Source organism: Equus quagga, chromosome 5, assembly GCF_021613505.1.
Source record: "Equus quagga isolate Etosha38 chromosome 5, UCLA_HA_Equagga_1.0, whole genome shotgun sequence".
Taxonomy (NCBI): Eukaryota; Metazoa; Chordata; class Mammalia; order Perissodactyla; family Equidae; genus Equus; species Equus quagga.
In genome coordinates this window covers 29,608,656-29,627,296 of record NC_060271.1, presented here as the reverse complement: position 1 = coordinate 29,627,296, position 18,641 = coordinate 29,608,656, and the positions used below count along the sequence as shown (strand labels likewise).

The following is an 18,641-nucleotide window of genomic DNA, read 5'->3' as shown; positions in this document are numbered from 1 at the left end:
CCTCCATTCTCCCTCCTGCAAGGGCAATTTTCTAGGGAAGGGGGCAGCTATGAGCAGCCAACACAGCAGCTGGAGGGTGGATTCACCAGCTGAGTAAAGGGGATCTGGGTAGGGCACCAAGACAGCATCTACCACACCCAGGAAAGACAGCTGGAGTGGATTTGTAAGACCTGCCATTGCCCAGGGGGAGGAATCAGTGACTAAAGCAACAATTTGCCATCCTGGAAAGAGGGTTGGATCTGGAAGTCAACCGTCATCATATGAAATATGGTGGAGAGCAGGGTGGACAAGCTCTGAGGTCTCTGGCCAGGACCAGGTAGATAATTTGCAGAATCCAGTGCAAAATGTAAATGCTGGGCCCCTTGTTAAAATACACATATATATACACATATAGGTGTGTATATATATATTTTTAGAGGGCAACAGCAGAGTATTAAAACAAGCACGGAGTTCTTCTAATCATGAGACCCTGTGTGACCGCACAGGTTGTCCACCCGGGAAGCTGTCCTGTCCCTGGCAGATAGGACTTGCAGGCTTTGAGAGCAAAGAACTGCAGCCCGGGAGCCAGGCCCAGCCACGTGCTGAGGTCGGAGGAGGGCACGTGACCCAGGCCTGGATGCTACGGAGACCAGGACTGAGAGAGTTCGAGCGCAAAGAGGGAATGGGTGAGTAAGCCTGGAAGGAATTACTCTGGGGTCTTGCCCATCCATCTACCCATCTGATTAACCAACTTACTGAATATACCGTGTGTGTTTGTGTGAAAGAGAGAGATACATAAAGGCTAAAATGGAAGAAAGCTACAAAGCGCTGGAGGACAGGAGTCAAAGAGGCCCATTGTTGCTGGAGACGACCGTAGGGGGTCTTGGATGGGAAGCAGGAACTTGTGAAGGGGACCAGGGCGAGGTGAGACAAGGCAAGCGCTAGGTCCGGTAGGCCTGGAACGCCAGGGTGAGGATTCTCAACTTTGCGGTAGGGGTGGGGACAGCAGACACCGCACAATTTGAGGGGCGAGTAGTGACACAGTGAGACCTAGGCTTCCAAGGCTGGATCGGGACAAGACGTGGAGAACAGCAAAGGCGGAGACCCGCGGGGTATGCAGCCAATCAGGCCTCCGGAATCCCCAAGCGCAGACAACTTTTCCCAAGGGCTCGACCGGCGGGGGCGTGGCCTCGCGGGATGGGCGTGTCCCTCCCTCGCGAACGGCACGTGCGGCCGCCCCGCCCCCGCAGGAGCCGCGCTACAGCTGCCCGATCGGAGCCCGCCTTCCGAGGGCGCCGGGGCCCGGCTCGGTGCGCAGCTGCAAAGGATCGCTTCCGGGGGGCAGGTCAGCGGAAGTGAGGGCGGTTGGGGCGGGGCGGCCCGCTGTGGTAGGAGGGGCCGTGAGGTGAGTGAGTCCCGGGGCAGGAGTCTGAGGTGAGACTAGGTCAGAAGGTCGCCTGCAGGCGGGAGCGCGGCTTTGGGCCGGCAGTCGACGCGGCCTAGTGCTGGGCGCTGTGCGAAGCCCGCGGCTCCTGTTCCCGCGCTAGTTCTCGCGGGAGCCGGTGTTGTCTGCCTCGTTTGGCAGAGGGGGGACTGAGTCCCCAAGGGGTAGTTACTCGCCCGAGTCCCCCAGCTTCGGGGGCCTCGCTCCGCTAGAGGCTTCTCCTCTCGGCCGCGCTCCTCGACGGCCCGGGCCGCCGCCTCGCTCCGCCTGGGCCAGCGGCGAGCACTTGGCCGACCTTGGCCTGCGGCCGGCTGTGCGGGGGAGGGGAGGCGCGGCCCCGACCCGGCCCGCGCGGGCTGTCCGCTCGGCGAAGTTCCGCGGGGCGCCGGCCCGGGGATGAGAGCGGCCCCGCTCCGGAGGAGCGCCCGGGTCAGCGATCGGGACGGCGGCCTGGAGAGGGGCTGCGGGAGAGCGGCGGCGGGAAGCCTAGCCCGCGCTGCCGGCGAGCGAGGGCATCTTCAGCCAGTGACAGCCCGGGCGGGGGCTTGAAGGCTGCGTCGCTGTTCCCGTTCGTTCGTGTCTTAACTGAACCGTCGTTTAAGCGCCTGCCATGTACCAGGCGGGCAGTGCTGTGCCTGGGGAGTCCCTGCCCTTGGACAAACAGCACATGACAGTTCCCCAGTTAGCATCGTGAGAACTCCCGAGGAAGTGCGGGGTGCTGCGGGGTGGCAGTAAAGGACGTGACTGTCAGGGAGGGGAGGCGATGCTTGAGCTGAGTTCCCGAGAATGACTGGGAAGGAGCTCGGTGAAGAGGGTGCTGGTGGTGATCAAGCAGAGGAACGGTGTGGGCAGGCCCTGAGCTGGTGTGGGGGCTGCGCAGAGTGCAGGGCCCGGTGTGGGCGGGGGGCCGTGCTGGGTTTGGTCCAGACCCGGAGAGAGTGCGCCTGGTGAGGCTGGGCCTGACCGTGGAGGGCCCTGCAGGCTGTGCTGAGGAGGCTAGGTTTTATCCTGTTTCAAACCTAGGAATGGTGTGACTAGCAGTGTGTTCTAGAAAGATTCCTCAGGCTGTTGTGAGAGTTAGAGGCCCGGCTGAGTCTTTGGAGGCAAGTTTGGAGAGGATATGGCTGCAGTGACCAACGAGAAACCAGGGGGGCGCTGTTAGGTGGAGCCTGTGGAGGCGCTGACGTTCGGCACAGAGCCTGCACACGGGGACTCTGATGAAAGGCTGAACTGTGCTGAGAAGTTGGGCCCGTGCAGGAGGCGGCAGGATCTGAACCAGACTCAGGGTGCTTTTGCTGGCATGACCACTGAGTGACCTCAGATGCGTCCCCTCCTCTCTCCAGCTTCCTTTCCTCATAGGTATCACAAAGGGACCCCTCCCAGAGGTGAAAGAGACACCCTACAAGGGAGGTTTCCAGAAAGAGCTGCTCTGGTCAGTCCAGTCCGTCGTCCCCTGTTCGGAGCCTGCCCGTTGACTGCCCAGCCACTTCTCACCCGGGCCTTCCCAGCGCTCGTGACTTAAGCCCCAGTTTACCTTTACGCCATGTCCACTCTGCTCTTTACATCTCTCTCACCTTCCTGCCCTGGACCTGTGCTGTTGCTGTTTTTCTTCCCTTCCTACCTCCTGTGAGCTCATCATGGGGCTCTGGGACCAGGGCGCTGAACTGGCTACTTGCCTGGGGTGCCCTTCTTAAGCAGTGATACTCAGCCTCTCCTGGAATTATGTATTCCTGTCCTCTCTCCTAGACCGTGAGTTCCTTGAGAGCATGGCTGTGTCTTACTCCTTCCACAGCCCCTACAGTGCCCAGCACAGGGCATGGCACAGGGTGGGTATTGTTGGTTTTTGATGAACGAGGGAACGAACGAGCTCATTGACTACATCTGCTCACCATGCAAGGGCAGCTGTGAAGAATCTAGTCAGGAGTGACTTCACCCATCTGTATCATGTTTTAACAGTTCATTAAGCACTTTAAAATCCCGTTTCACTGATTGATCTGTAAGGTAACCTAGAGTGGCGGCTCTTCTTGTCCTCTTTTTACAGATGGAGAAACCAACATTCAGAAAGGTTGAGTGATTTGTCTAGGGCTAGAGAGCCAGTAGGTGGCCGAGCCAGGATAATTTTTGGCTCTCTTCCCTGAGCCTAGTAGACTGAGACTGGCTGGAGCTGGCCGTTCATTCTCCCGTTGTCTGCTTTACCTCTGCCTTGCGGGGGCCCCGGAGTGCCAGGCCGAGAGGCACGCGCTGGGCTTTTACATCTCATCTTCAAGGATGAGTGCTGGGCTTGGATGGTACCTATACTTTGGCTTTCCCATGAGCTTTCTAACTACCAGAGGGTTCTGTTTACATGTTTGGAAGTTTTGCCTCAGGAAGCCTAAGGGCCCAGGAAGGCTCCCCCCAGTTGGCCAAGCTCATGTAGCAAGTCTGGAACAGAACCTTTAAGGGTCTAGATTTGGAGAAACCATTGTTGAGTGAGGGCAGCCTCTGGGGCTGGTTTTCTCCCCTGTGAAGTGTCAGAGAAACCTTGGTGTTGGTCATGGCTCTGCAGGGCCTGGTTTCGTGGGGCTTGTGTGGTGGCCATTGAGTCCCCATTGTGGGGGTTGTTTCACAGAAGAGAAGTCTGGTGTTCCCTAAGATGGCCTGATATGAAGGAGTCACGCCTCCCACCTCCCCGAGCCCCCAGAGTTGCCCTGTGGCTGCTTGGTCCTTCAAGTTCAGGAGCCGGTTGAAATGTCGGAAATGGAAGCCAATGTGGTAAGGGACATTCCCAGGGCAGGGGTGTGGTGGGGAAGGCTGAGCACTGGGTCTGCTGCAGTTCGGAGACCCTCTAGTTAATTCTTCCTTTCCCCTGGAGGCCTGGAATTGGAGGGAGGCCACCCTTGCACCCACTCCCCACAGGCAGAACCAGCTATGATCTTGGCGACGTTAAGGAGTCGGCGTGTTTCTGCCTTTCTGTGCAGAGGGAAGGGAGGGAAGCCTGGATGATCCCTACACCGAACTATCCCCTTCACTGGACCCTCCCAACCTTGACTGCGCCTTGGTGGCAGCAAGTGTACCCTGAGGTGGCTGGCCAAGGTGAAGGCTGGTGACTGGGGAACCTGCCCTCACTCATAATTGAGACTTGACTTACCCAGGGTGCCCTGTCCCTGGGATTGGGGAATTCAGTCTCCCTGCTAAAGGGACTAGGACGGGGACAGTAGTTGGATTCATCTCTGAGGTTGTGGCTGTCCCTGTCTCTGCTCTAGACCATCCCAATCTGGCAAAACAAGCCGCATGGGGCTGCTCGCAGTGTAGTGAGAAGAATCGGGACCAACCTGCCCCTGAAGCCATGTCCCCGGGCGTCCTTTGAGGTGAGTGCGCTGGAAGGGCAGGGAGAGTAGAGACCCAGAGAGTAGGGGAGGATGGTGCTGCTTCTGTACCCCAGACTCCTTAGTGTTGCCAGGCAAGTTGCTTTCCTGGTCACTTTTTCATTTTGTCAAGAAATATTTATTAAGTGCTTATAATGGACCCTGGTCACTGTGAGTTCCTGATTGTACACAAACCTGTGACCACAACAGTCAGGCTTCCAACTTGCTCATAAATTAATAACCTTGCATCTTTGATGCCTCTGCTAAGCGACTCAGATTGCATCAGGTTCCAGCAATACCGTTTATCAGTGCGGGCTGAAGGCCCTTGCTGAGCCACATCTCCAGACTCGCCATGTCTCTGCTCTGAGGGTTTGCCTGCAACCCTGGCAGGTCCCCCGCGGGAGACTGAGTGCTGTGTGCGACTCTGAGGTGAACTCTGCTTTTCTCCACCAGCCCTAAGACTTGGCTACTTAGCCACCTATTTTTAGTGTTTCCCTGAGACCATTACTCCCCATCCTCTTCTTTCTGGCCAAGTCTGGTCACTCCTTTACTGGGCTACCTCTGTGTCTAGGGTGCCTTTAGCGCCCACTCTGCAGCAGAGATTCTTGCCTGGCCCATGTCTCTGAAACCTCCTCCTGCAGTGGAAAGCTAAGTAGCATTTATTAGTCCCAGCTGCCTCCCTCTGAGAACTAATGATTAAGCACCAGCTCCAGGCTAGATGCTTAACGTGTGTGCATTTGAGGAGCTGGGACACAAAAGAAATACTTAAGCTTTCTGCCTACACACAGGAGATAGAAATATATGCCTGAAAAGATGGGGGCCCAGATGGATACAGAAATGAGGAAGCTGAGCTTGTATATCAGGTGCTGCGCTGCAGAGTCTGTGTAGGAGCTGGATCTGGAGTCAGAAGTGGTGTCAGAGTTGGTATGAGAGTCAGGAATAGGGTTGGAAGTGTGTAGGATGGGGTGAGGGGGCTGCCCCATGAGCCAGACTGCTAATTATCAAGAATTGCCCACAGGGCTGGGGCAGGACGTGGCCCTAGCTGCCTCAAGCATCAGCAACAAAGGGGAACACAGCTAAGGAGTGTGAGAGACTCAGTGGAGGTTGCCCCAACACGTGGCTATAACCTCTCCATTCCTTTGGCCAGATACTGCTGGGCAGAGATGATCAAGACCATAGGCACCCACAGAGCAGGAGTAGGCGTGAGTAGTGTTAGTAATACTAGCTACCATTTACTGAATGCATACTATGTGCCAGGCACTGTGCGAAGTACTTTATATATGTTAACTCATTTAATTGCCAATAGCAGAGGAGTATTCCAGCTAATGAGGGAGAGCAGCTGGAGGCCCCCCATAAATGACCCATCTTAGCAATAGCTCCTGGGTCAGTGGAGTCCTCGTCTCTGTAACCTTGGAATATCACTTCAGTCCTGTAAGACCCAGGTTCCCTGTCTAAAAGCAAGAGCCATAAACTCCTGATCCACCTACCAAACAATTTGTAGCAGAAACATCTGGACTTAACTCATGTATAGGAGAGTTTTTGAGAAATTATCCGTGGATTTCTGTTGTAATTACCTTTACCTTAAATATTATTTAAGGGAATCTTGCTGATTTGTTTTATTTTTTAAATTACCCATATAAAAATATTAAATTATGGAAAATAAAAAGGAGAAAGGAAAATAAATTACCTATAATCCATGTAGTCTTGACACAAATAACTATTAATGTTTTGGTGTAGTTCTTTTTTTTTTATGTTTACCACCCAAAGACTGATTACAATCTGTCAACCTACACATGCACCCTATTAATTTTTTCTCCCTCCTCCCTTCCCCATTCCCCTCTGGTAACCACCAAACTAATCTCTGTTTCTATGTGTTTGTTGTTGTTTTTATCTTCCACTTATGAGTCAAGACATAATAGTATTTGAAATTCTCTGACTTACTTCACGTAGCATAATACCCTCAAGGTCCATCCATGTTATCACAACTGGCAAGATTTCATCATTTTTTATGGCCAAGTAGTATTCCATTGTGTATATATACCACATCTTCTTTATCCAATCATCAGTTGATGGGCACTTATGTTGCTGCCAAGTCTAGGCTATTGTGAATAAAGCTGCCATGAATATAGGGGTGCATATATCTTTTCAAATTAGTGTTTTTATGTTCTTCGGATAAATACCCAGAAGTGGTAGCTGGGTCCTGTGGTAGTTCTATTCTTAATTTTTTGAGGAACTTCCATACTGTTTTCCATAGTGGCTGCACCAGTTTGCACTCTCACCAGCAGTGTACAGGGGTTTCCTTTTCTCCACATCCTCTCCAACACTTATTTCTTGTCTTGTTAATTATAGCCATTCTGATGCCCATGAGGTGATATCTCACTGTAGTTTTGATTTGCATTTCCCTAATAATTAGTGATGTTGAACATCTTTTCATGTGCCTTTTGGCCATGTGTATATCTTGTTTGAAAAGATGTTCAGATCCTTTGCCCATTTTTTAATTGGGTTGTTTGGTTTTTTTGTGGTTGAGTTGTATGAGTGCTTTATATATTTTGGATATTAACCCCTTATCAGATACATGATTTTCAAATATCTTCTCCCAATTGTTGTCTTTTTGTTTTGTTGATGGTTTCCTTTGCTGTGGAGAAGCTTTTTAGTTTGATGTAATCCCATTTGTTTGTTTTTTTCTATTGTTTCCCTTGCCTGGTCAGACATGGTACTTGAAAATATGCTGCTAAGACATTGGTCAAAGAGTGTACTGCCTATGTTTTCTTCTAGAAGTTTCATGGTTTCAGGTCTTACATTCAAGTCTCTAATCCATTTTGAGTTAATTTTTGTTTATGGTGTAAGATAATAGTGTGCTTTCATTCTTTTCTAAGTGGCTGTCCAGTTTTCCCAGCACCATTTATTGAAGTGACTTTCCTTTCTCCATTGTATGTTCTTGGCTCCCTTGTCAAAAATTAGCTGTCCATCGATGTGTGGGTTTATTTCTCGGGTCTTGATTCTGTTCCACTGATCCGTGTGTCTGTTTTTTTTTTAATTTTTTTCCTTTTTCTCCCCAAGGCCCCCCCGGAACACAGTTGTATATTCTTCATTGTGGGTCCTTCTAGTTGTGGCATGTGGGACGCTGCCTCAGCGTGGTTTGATGAGCAGTGCCATGTCCGCGCCCAGGATTTGAAGCAACGAAACACTGGGCCGCCTGCAGCGGAGCGTGCGAACTTAACCACTCGGCCACGGGGCCAGCCCATGTGTCTGTTTTTGTGTCAGTACCATGCTGTTTTGATTGCTATAGCTCTGTAGTATATTTTGAAATCAGGGAGTGTGACACCTCCACCTTTGTTCTTTTTTCTCAGGATTCCTTTGGCTTTTCGAGTCTTTTGTTGTTCCATATAAATTTCAGAATTCTTTTTTCTATATCTATGAGAAACGTCATTGGGACTTTGATAGGGATTGCATTGAATCTGTAGATTTCTTTAGGAAATATGGACATTTTTACTATGCTAATTCTTCCAATCCATGAGTATAGAATCCTTTCCATTTCTTTGTGTCTTTGATTTCTCTCAACATATTTTATAGTTTTCAGTGTACAAGTCTTTCACCTCCTTAATTTATTCCTGGGTGCCAGCCTGGTGGTGTAGTGGTTAAGTTCGTGTGCTCCACTTTGGTGGCCCAGGGTTCGCAGATTCAGATCCCGGGTGTGGACCTACACACCACTCATCAAGCCATGCTGTGGCAGCGTCCTACATAGAAAATAGAGGAAGATTGGCACAGATGTTAGCTCAGGGCCAATCTTCCTCACCAAAATAAAATAAAATAAATTATTCCTAGGTATTTTATTCTTTTTGTTGTGATTATAAATGGGATTGTAGTCTTAATTTCTCTTTCTGCTATTTCCTTGTTAGTATATAGAAATGCAGCTCATTTTCTGTTGATTTTGTGTCTTGTATTCATTTATTATTTCTAATAGTTTTGGTGGATTCTTTAGGGTTTTCTATATATAAAATCATGTCATCTGCAAATAGTGACAGTTTTACTTCTTTCCAATTTGGATCATTTTTATTTCTTTCTCTTGCCCGATTGCTCTGGCTAGGATTATGATCCAATACTGTTAAATAAGAGTGGTGAAAGTGGGCATCCTTGTCTTATTCCTGTTCTTTAAGGGGTAATTTTCAGGTTTTATTTATTTATTTTAGATTAGCACCTGAGCTAACACCTGTTGCCAATCATCATCTTTTTTTTTTCCTTCTCCCCAAAGCCCCCCAGTACATAGTTGTATATTCTAGTTGCAGGTCCTTCCAGTTCTACTATGTGGGACACCACCTCAGCATGTCTTGATGAGCAGTGCTAGGTCCATGCCCAAGATCCAAACCGGTGAAACCCTGGGCCACTGAAGCGGAGCGTGCAAACACAACTACTTGGCCACAGGGCTGGCCCCCTCTGTTTCTTCGTGATTTCGTTTTTGAAAGTTGTATGATTCTAAGAATTTGTCCATTTTATCTAGATTATCCAATTTGTTGGCATATAACTTTTCATAGTATTCTCTTACAATCCTTTGTATTTCTGTGGTGTCCATTGTAATTTCTCCTCTTTCATTTCTGGTTTTATGTGAGCCTTCTCGCTTTTTTTCTTGGTGAGTCTAGCTAAAGGTTTGTCAAATTTTGTTTGTACTTTCAAAGAACCAGCTCTTTGTGTCAGTGATTTTTCTTTTTCTTTTTAAGTCTATTTGATTTATTTCTGGTCTGATTTTTATTATTTCCTTCCTTCTACTGATTTTTGGCTTTGTTCTTTTTCTAGTTCCTTTAGGTGTACTGTTAGATTATTTAGGTTTTTTTTGTTTCTTCAGGTAGGCCTGTATTGCTATAAACTTCTCTCTTAATACCACTTTTGCAATGTCCCATAAATTTTGGTATGTCATATTTTCATTTTCATTTGTCTCCAGGTATGGTTTATTTCTCCTTTGATTTCTTCATTGATCCAGTAGTTGTTAAGTAGCATTTTGTTTAATCTCCACATATTTGTGGCTTTTCTGGTTTTCTTCTTGTACTTGATTTTCTAGTTTCATACCATTGTGGTCAGAAAAGATGCTTGGTATTATTTCAGTCTTCTTAAATTTATTGAGACTTGTTTTGTGGTCTAATATGTGATCTGTCCTGGAGAATGTTCCACGTGTATTTGAAAAGAATGTGTATTCTGCAGGTTTTGGATGGAATGTTCTGTATGTATTTACTAAGTCCACCGGTCAAACGTGTCACGTTAGGCCAGTGTTTCCTTATTGATCTTCTGTTTGGATGATCCATCCACTGACGTAAGTGGAGTGTTAAAGTCCTCTACTATTGTTGTGTTATTGTCAATTTCTCCTGTTATGTCTGTTAATAATTACTTTATATATTTAGGTGTTCTTATATTGGGTGCGTAGATATTTACAAATGTTATGTCCTCCTGTTGGATTGTTCCCTTTATCATTATGTGGCCTTCTTTGTCTCTTGTTACAGTTTTTGTTTTAAAGTCTATTTTGTCTAAGTATTGCTACCCCAGCTTTCTTTTCATTTCTATTTGCATGGAGTATCTTTTTCTATCCCTTCACTTCCAGTTGGTGTTTTTAGGTCCAAAGTGTGTCGCTTGTATGCAGCTTATATATGGGTCTTGTTTTTTCATCCATTCAGCCACATGATGTCTTTTGATTGGAGCATTTAGTTCACTGACATTTAAAATGGCTTTTGATAAGTGTGTACCTAATGCCATCTTACTTTTTTTTGGTTGTTTTAGTAGTTCTTCTATGTTCCTTTCTTTTTCTCTTGCTCACTTCCCTTGTGGTTTGATGGCTTTCTTTAGTATTATGTTTGGGTTCCTTTCTCTTTATTTTTTGTGTATTTACTATAGGTTTCTGGTTTATAATTACCATGAGGTTCATATATAATAACCTATATAAACAGCAATCTGTGTTGATGGTCTCTTCAGTTTGACCGCTTACTAAAAGCCCTACACTTTTACTCCCCTCTCTCCACATTTTATGTTTTTGATATCATATTTAACCTCTTTGTGTGTATATATCCCTTTAAGCTCTTATCATGGAGATAGATATTTTTAGTACTTTTGTCTTTTGACCTTCATACTAGCTTCATACCTATAGGTGGCTCATTCATTACCTTTACTGTATATTTGCCTTTACCAGTGATTTTTTTTTTCTTTGATAATTTTCTTATTCCTATTTGTGGTCTTCTCTTTTCTACTTAAATAAGTCCCTTTAACATTTCTTGTAAGGCCTGTTTAGTGGCAATAAACTCCTGTAGTTTTTGTTTGTCTGGAAAATTTTCTTTCCTTCCATTCTGAATGATAAGCTTGCCGAGTAGGGGATTCTTGGCGGTAGGATTTTTCCTTTCAGCACTTTGAATATATCATGCCACTCCCTTCTAGCTTGTAAGATTTCTGCTGAGAAGTCAGCTTATAGCCTTATGGGGCTTCCTACAAAGTCACTTGTTGCCTTTCTCTCACAGATTTAGGATTCTCTCCTTATTTAATTCTTGACATTTTAATTATAATGTGTCTTAGTGTGGGCCTCTCTGGAATCATCTTGTTTGGTGTGCTCTTTGCTTCCTGTACCTGGATGTCTGTTTCCTTCCTCAGGTTAGGAGAGTTTTCAGCTGTTATTTCTTCAGATAGGTTCTCTGCCTCCTTGTCTCTCTCTTCCCTTTCTGGGACACCTATAATACGGATGTTAGTATGCTTGATGTTGTCCCAGAGGGCCCTTAGACTGTCCTCATTATTTTTAATTGTTTTTTCTGTTCAGCTTGGGTGATTTCCTCTATCATCTAGATCTCTGATCCTTTCTTTTGTGTCATCTGCTGTTTTGTGTCTCTGCTGTTGATTCCCTCTAGTGAATTTTTCATTTCCATTATTATATTCAGTTCTGGTTGGTTCTTTATATTTTCCAATTCTTTGTTGAAGTTCTTTTCCATGTTTTACTAGATGCATGTTTTTTGCTTTGTTCTAATCATGGTCAGCATATGATTGAATTCTCCTGATTTTTCATTTAACAAGTGTCACTAAGCCTCCCTGTTCCCTGGTTGTTGTTTATTTGGGTTGAGGGGCTATTTTAAGGAATTCTACTATAATTCCTTTTGTATAATTAATCATGTCTTTTTATTTACATCTAAAATATTCAAATTATCAAGTTTGCTGTTAGATCCCAATTAGCTACAAAGGTGTTGTAAAGAGCTAGCCAGGAGAAACTGCCTGTTGATGTAACGGATTGTTGATGTCCTCGCACCTGTATTCTCACAACCAGAGGGCAAGACACTCTTAGACAGTGGCCATCTCTGTTAAAAGGTAACTCTAGCCAGTCCCACTGAAGACCCCTTTGCTCTAGCCAGGGGTCAGCAAACTTTTTCTTTAAAGGGCCAGATAGTAAATATTGTAGGCTGTGGACTATAACAGTCTCTATGACAACTACTCACTTCTGCAATTGTAGCTTAAAAGCAACCACAGACAATACATAAATGAATGGGTGTAACTGTTTCCCAGTAAAACTTTATGTATAAAAACAGGCCCATCCCTGCTCTAGGCCACCATGTTGTGCTTGGAGGATATAACAGCCTCATAATTGGTCTCTTCAACCTCCCATCCATGTTTCACACAGCAGCAGAGTAATCTTTTAAAACCTAAAATCGGATCCCTACTTAAAATCTTCAGTGGTTCATTATTGGTCTTAGAATCAAAGCTCCTAATTCACTTTCTAACCTCTTGCATTCCCCCCTCATCCACTGTTCCAGCCATGCTCAATTATGCTCTCACAAACTCTCTTGCTTCTGGCCTCTTATTCAAGCTATTTCCAAACATTTCAGAACCCTCTTCTCCCCCAGCCTTCCTGACACCCAGTGCTGGATTAGGTGCCCCTCCTTTGTATTTTGCAGTCTCTCATTATCTCACCATCATGTCAGTAAATGTTTGTTGATGAATTTTGCTTCTCTATAGACCCTGCCCAACATCTCTGACCTGTGTCTAAGGGATGTGCCCCCAGTCCCTACTCTGGCTGACATCGCCTGGATTGCTGCAGATGAAGAGGAGACATATGCCCGAGTCAGGTACTGAGGCAACAGCTGGTCTGCTGGAGAATGGGAAGCTTCTTCCTAGATGAGATGGTAGACAGCAAGGAGAGTGCTTGTAAGAGACTGAGGGCAGTAGGAATGAGAGCTGTGGGCTCAGAGTGGGAGCAGGACCTGGCTGTGTTACTCTTGTAGGAGTGGATGAAGGAATTTTAGAAGGGGTGCAGTGGCCAGCTGTGTCTGACTGATATACTTGTCTTTCCCGGGTCCAGAAGCGATACGCGCCCCCTGAGGCACACCTGGAAGCCCAGCCCTCTGATTGTCATGCAGCGCAATGCCTCAGTGCCCAACCTGCGTGGGTCCGAGGAGAGGCTACTGGCCTTGAAGAAGCCAGCCTTGCCAGCCCTAAGCCGCACCACAGAGCTGCAAGATGAGCTGAGCCACCTACGCAGCCAGATTGCTAAAATAGTGGCAGGTGATGCAGGTAGGAGCCCCTAAACCAGGGCCAGAATATAACAGGCGATTCCTTTTCCCCTGGCTTTTGGACAGGATAGGGGTAAGGAAATGATGGTCCCTGGTTCAGGTGGACTCAGGCCCAGGGTTCTGGGGTTGCCCTGAGGCCTGTCTAGCCTGTAGTATTCCTTGGATAGTTTCCATCAGCCATTTTGGGCTGACAGGTTTGGTTAAGAACAAAATCTTCACATAATTCCTCCCTTGGCCACAAAAACCACCACCCTCCTCCAAGTGTCTTTAAGATCAGTCTTCCATGAGCCCTAAGCAGCTTTCTTTTTCAACATGAGAAATAAGCATTTCCTACCACTAAGAGACTTATCCCCTTTAAGCACCAATCTTCCCCTTCCTTATCCTATCTACCAGAGACCACCTCTCCATCCGTCTGCCTTTCTGTCTGCAGTTAAGGCAGAACCACTGGAAATGAATAGGAGTCTGCCTTGGCCAGCGGCATGAAACACCGACAGGTGGATCTCTCCCAGATACTCAGGGCTTATCCTCATATTCCTCCCATCCTCATTCTTTTGTTCCTCGTTAACTCAAAGTCATAGCTTCCAAACGTAATCAGTTGGTAGAACGCATGAAAATCATGGTGTTCTCTTTGAAAGCTTCACCTACTTAATTCTGTCATATGGCAGTTTTATAGAGGAATTGCACTTGAATTTTCCATTTATGTTTATTGCCTACTTTTTTGTCATCTAAGAGACAAGTGGAAGTAGTTTGTGAAAAATCAGTGTTTCTTAGAAACTTAGAAAATTCTCTTCATTAAAATTTGGGGAACTAGGAGGATGGTCACCATTCTATTTTTGCTGCAGAATGCTTCTTCCAGTCACAGATAGCATTCAAAGGAGCAGAGTCAGAAGCACTAGTCCAGTTAGAGAAAAGGACAAATTCAGGTCTTGGTTCTGTCACTGTTGCTTCAGTCTAAACTCCACAGCCCACTGCAAAATGAGAGCTTTTAGGAGCCAAAGCCTTTATGGGGTGAGTTTTTTTGCCCTCCTGGAATACCGGAAGAACCCAGTGCTTCTGCGTCTTCTTGAGATCCTGAGAGGGGAGGGTAGTCGAGGAACCTTCCACTGGGTTAGATGGCATCCTGAGCTCTCCTAGGATGTCATGGTATCAGCCCAGGAAATGAATGTTTGTAGGCAGTGCTTGTGAGGAGAAGATATTACTGCTGTATTCTAGCCCCAGTGTCCATCCATGCCTATTGTTTTCTCTTTCAGCTTCGGCATCATTAACGCCAGATTTCTTATCTCCAGGAAGTTCAAATGTCTCTTCTCCCTTACCTTGTTTTGGATCCTCATTCCACTCTACAACTTCCTTTGTCATTAGTGACATCACTGAGGAGAACGAGGTAGAGGTCCCTGAGCTTCCATCAGTCCCCCTGCTTTGTTCTGCCAGCCCTGAATGTTGCAAACCAGAACACAAAGCTACCTGCAGCTCGTCTGAGGAGGATGACTGTGTCTCTCTGTCCAAGGCCAGCAGCTTTGCAGATATGATGGGGATCCTGAAGGACTTTCACCGCATGAAACAGAGCCAAGATCTGTAAGTATCTGATAATGAGCTCTAGTGATCTATTTACTGTTTAAGTCACCCATGGCCATTGATCTAATAGAAAGGACTTAGATAGTAAGTCCTCAGTAGTAGCAATGTTACTTCATTCACAAAGCCTGCTAAGGCCTGGGGCCCCAGTTTGTGGAAAAAGCAAGATTTCACATTTGGTTGGCGTGATCTAACCCAACCAAATGTGAGACTAGTAGAGATTTTACAAGAAGGCTCATCTAATCCAACTTCTGTCCCCTGGTGGGGCCTTACCACTTCAGTTCTCATGCTGGTAGTGACAGTGTCCCCATGCCCCACCCATCAAAGTGGGGTTGCATAATACTCAAATTGGTAGACTTTTCTGGTGGAAGGAGAATTTCATAAAGTGGGGGTTTCTGCATTAAAATATAGTTATCCATTATGCAAACCAATCTTGCAAATTCAGAGATTTGAGAACAAGGTTTTTGAGATTCATAGGTCGTTCTTAAACCTGGCTGCCCTTCAGATTTCTCAGATTTGTTAAAAATACACCTTAAGGGGCCGACCCCATGGCCGAGTGGTTAAGTTTGCATGCTCCGCTTCAGCGGCCCAGGGTTTCGCTGGTTCAGATCCTGGGCATGGACCTAGTACCACTCATCAAGCCCTGCTGAGGTGGCATCTCACATAACAGAACCAGAAGGACCTACAACTAAAATATACACCTATGTACTGGGGGGCTTTGAGGAGAAGGAAAAAAAAGAAGACTGGCAACAGATGTTAGCTCAGGTGCCAATCTAGGGGAAAAAAAATACACCTTAAGCTTGCTAAAGCAGAGCCCCCCCCAAGGAGTGGAGCTCAAGGTGTTTCTGATGGAAGCAGGAGGAAATTTGGGAAATACCTACGTCGACAAACTCATCTAGCAGAGAAGCCCTAGAGCTCCCGCAGGAGGAGGTGTTTCTCTGAGTGTGGTCTGAGCACCTGCATGGGATGCACTAGAGGCGCTTGTTCAAGTGCAGGTTCCTGGGCACTGAAACATTGGTTTGACATCCAGACCCCCAAAGGCCAGAGGCCAGGGTGTGCAGCTGTATTTGTTAATGCAGATAAAAATGCTTTTTGTGGGGTTGGAAGGTGAGGTCTCTACTGAGCTGATGAAATTCCTGTTGAAGTTTCCTCACGTAGTGCAAGGATCCCTTTGTGTCTCTGGCCCCACTTCCCTCTGACAACAAGACAAGGCTAGGTGATTCCCTATCACTTCTTCCTGGTAGTCGATCCTTAGGGGAAGTCACTTTTAGCCTCCCTCTCTGGCCCTAGCCAGGTTGGTCAAACTGACCGGCAGTTCTTTCCCACATTCCCAAATTCAGCTGCTGCTGCTGCTTTTGGGCTGCCCTGAGCGGTTTTCTTTGGTCAGTGTTTTAGAGATTGACTCTTAAACTTTCTTTTATACTTGCTTCTTGTACCATATTAGATCCAAGCCCCTCCTTCTACTCATGTCCTGATCTTTTCTCCCTTGTTAATAGAAGGAGCTGGGTTGATGACTAAGAATGGGAAAGTAGCCCCGTCAGCAAAGGTTCAGAAATGTGACAGATTGAAGGCAGTTCCTCTTGTTTTTGCTTTCAAGGTTTAACAATCAATCTTGGCTCTTATATATAGCCTAATGACCAGTAAATATGTATGTAAGTCCACTAGAATTTCATGCAACTATTTTCCAAGTATCTAGGACAGTCTTTTATGATGTATCAGGTATTTTATGATGTATCAGGTAATTTCAACCTACCCCAATCTGGGGTTTCTTTTGTTCCCACAGGTCCCTTATGATGTGGACATTTTACTATAAATTCTAGATCTCTTATAAAAAAATCTCACAGCTCCCCTTATGGGGAGACAGAGCAGTAGGAAATCCTTAGCACACCTTTTCACCAGAACTAATAAAGGTCAGAGTAGCCAAGAGTCATTGGTCACTTCCACTACTGACCTGGGGATATGCTACCAGGAAAAGACAGCACCAGAATGTGGGAGCAGAAGCTTAATCACTCCAGGCCGACTCTTCACTGGTTGATGGTCCTTTACTTTGCCCACATTTCTTATAGCCATTTGAGGAAATAGTAAAGCATTCTAGTTAAGAAATGAGATCTGCTATCAGCTAGCTTGGTTTTAGACTCTGGATTCACCACTTACTGGCTGAGTGATTCGTGACTTTGGGCAAATTATATAACCTTTCTGTGCTTTAGTTTCCTCATTTGTAAAAGAGGATTGTAATAGCACCTACCCCATAAGATTCTGAGGATTGAGATTGTATTCAAAGACAGGGAACACTGCCCAGGACAGAGTAAATACTCAATAAATATAAGCTATTATTGTATCTCTAGGAATCGGAGTTTATTGAAGGAGGAAGACCCTGCGGTCCTTATCTCTGAGGTTCTAAGAAGGAAGTTTGCTCTGAAGGAAGAAGATATCAGTAGAAAAGGAAACTGACAGCACTCAGCTCTGGAAACTCAGTCTCATGCTCCTGGAATTCCTTCAATAGCTGCCTTCCTCACCGCAGATGTTTCTGCCTCTCAATTAGAAACCTTCTGCAACGGTCTTGCCGAAAGCTAGAGCTTGGACTGAGAGAGAAGAGCTGGATTATATGTTTCCCATACTTCAAACCTTAGCAGAAGCTAAGGCTGTTTTTAGCTGAGACACTTGTTACAGGTAAAAATGTAGGTTGGAATGCGTCAGTCTAAAGGGTGAGATAGAAGTTTCTGGTTTTTCCTTGCTCTTGTGTGAAAATAGGTCCTAAATGAATGAATGACTTCACTGCATTAGGCCCCATAACTGGTCTCACCAGACACTTTGTGCCCAGCTGTCACTCACTCTCAGCAGCTTCCTTGCGGCAGAGCAGGGCTGTGGGGAGGGGGCCATACATGTTTATGTACATGTTCACAGGGCAGGGAAAAATCTTATGCTGCTCCCTCATAAACTGACACCATTGCCCAGCAATCACCCTCTCCCCTATCCCTGTCCAACACCTAGATGTAGAGGTTGGGCCACTGGACCAGCTAACACTTGGGCTGCTGCTGGGAGGCCTGGGCTGTTTTTTTCCTAAATATATTTTGTAATACTGTACAACCAAATCTACCCTCTAAGGCCTTGGGCCTCATCAGTTCTACTGATTGAAAACTCTTTCTCTTCCACGGACTTTAGTTTAAGCCCAGTAGGAAAGAGAAATGGAGGGGGGAAAGAGTACCATCCTTCTTCCAGGCCCTTAACTACTCCTTTGCATTGGGCCAAGGTTTGTACCTGCCACACCATGCATGACTCAGATGCCTTCAGATCCCTTTCTCTATGGTATGTATCCTGTGTGTGTTTGGGTTGAAGCACTATCTAATATTAAAGGAAGGATTTGGAGAGATAGTGCATTTGCTGTGTCCATCTCTGAGTTGTGATCACCTTTTTAAGGTATGTGAACTTTTGTAAACGGACTCCTAGCTTCCCCTCTTTCCTTACAAGGTCCTGCTTTAATAATAGAAAACTTCCCTGAGGAGCCTCTTGTCCCTTTCTGTAGAGATTCTACCCTAAGCTCTTAAAGCAGTTCCATATTATAAGTTGCAAGCTTGCCCCTGGAGACTGTTTACACCTTTTAGGTACCACACCTGCAACATGGAAATCTGCCACCTGGTGGATAGCATCTTGGGTAGAACACAAGTCAAATTAGACTCCTGTTCAGATCAGACCTATGGCAGTGACAGAGCATATACTATTAAAAAGTTGCTGTTTCAAAAATAAAATTGGTAATGTTTTAATTACCATCAGAGCCAGCTTTGT

The 18,641-nt window shown here is 46.3% G+C and overlaps 2 protein-coding genes across 5 annotated transcripts in view; one reads left to right on the top strand and one right to left on the bottom strand.

The window, feature by feature from the left end:
• Positions 1-1,316: 1,316 nt before the first annotated feature.
• On the top strand, positions 1,317-18,630 carry MTFR1L (mitochondrial fission regulator 1 like). Of its 4 annotated transcripts, none has more exons than XM_046662338.1 (7): positions 1,317-1,384; positions 4,032-4,174; positions 4,666-4,770; positions 12,736-12,845; positions 13,079-13,290; positions 14,540-14,861; positions 17,204-18,630. In XM_046662338.1, the coding sequence occupies exons 2-7, from the start codon at positions 4,151-4,153 to the stop codon at positions 17,307-17,309; spliced, it is 879 nt and encodes a 292-aa protein (XP_046518294.1). In that variant the 5' UTR covers positions 1,317-1,384; positions 4,032-4,150; the 3' UTR covers positions 17,310-18,630. The 4 variants fall into 4 exon arrangements, with proteins under 4 accessions (XP_046518294.1, XP_046518295.1, XP_046518296.1 ...); XM_046662339.1 differs by having other exon boundaries at positions 1,375-1,413; XM_046662340.1 differs by lacking the exon at positions 1,317-1,384 and adding an exon at positions 1,431-3,249 and having other exon boundaries at positions 14,576-14,861.
• Positions 17,371-18,641, bottom strand: part of AUNIP (aurora kinase A and ninein interacting protein) — a 30,597-nt gene continuing 29,326 nt past the window's right edge. Inside the window, 2 exon segments of the mRNA XM_046662342.1 lie at positions 17,371-17,426; positions 17,429-17,440. Coding sequence (XP_046518298.1) covers positions 17,371-17,426; positions 17,429-17,440 — 68 coding nt within the window.

Bases quoted from the DNA above. Each gene is read 5' to 3' on its own strand.
- MTFR1L (XM_046662338.1), top strand. From the start codon at position 4,151: ATGTCGGAAATGGAAGCCAATGTG. The intron at 12,846-13,078 runs GTACTGAGGCAA...TCCCGGGTCCAG, and splicing joins GAGACATATGCCCGAGTCAG to AAGCGATACGCGCCCCCTGA. The intron at 14,862-17,203 runs GTAAGTATCTGA...TTGTATCTCTAG, and splicing joins ATGAAACAGAGCCAAGATCT to GAATCGGAGTTTATTGAAGG.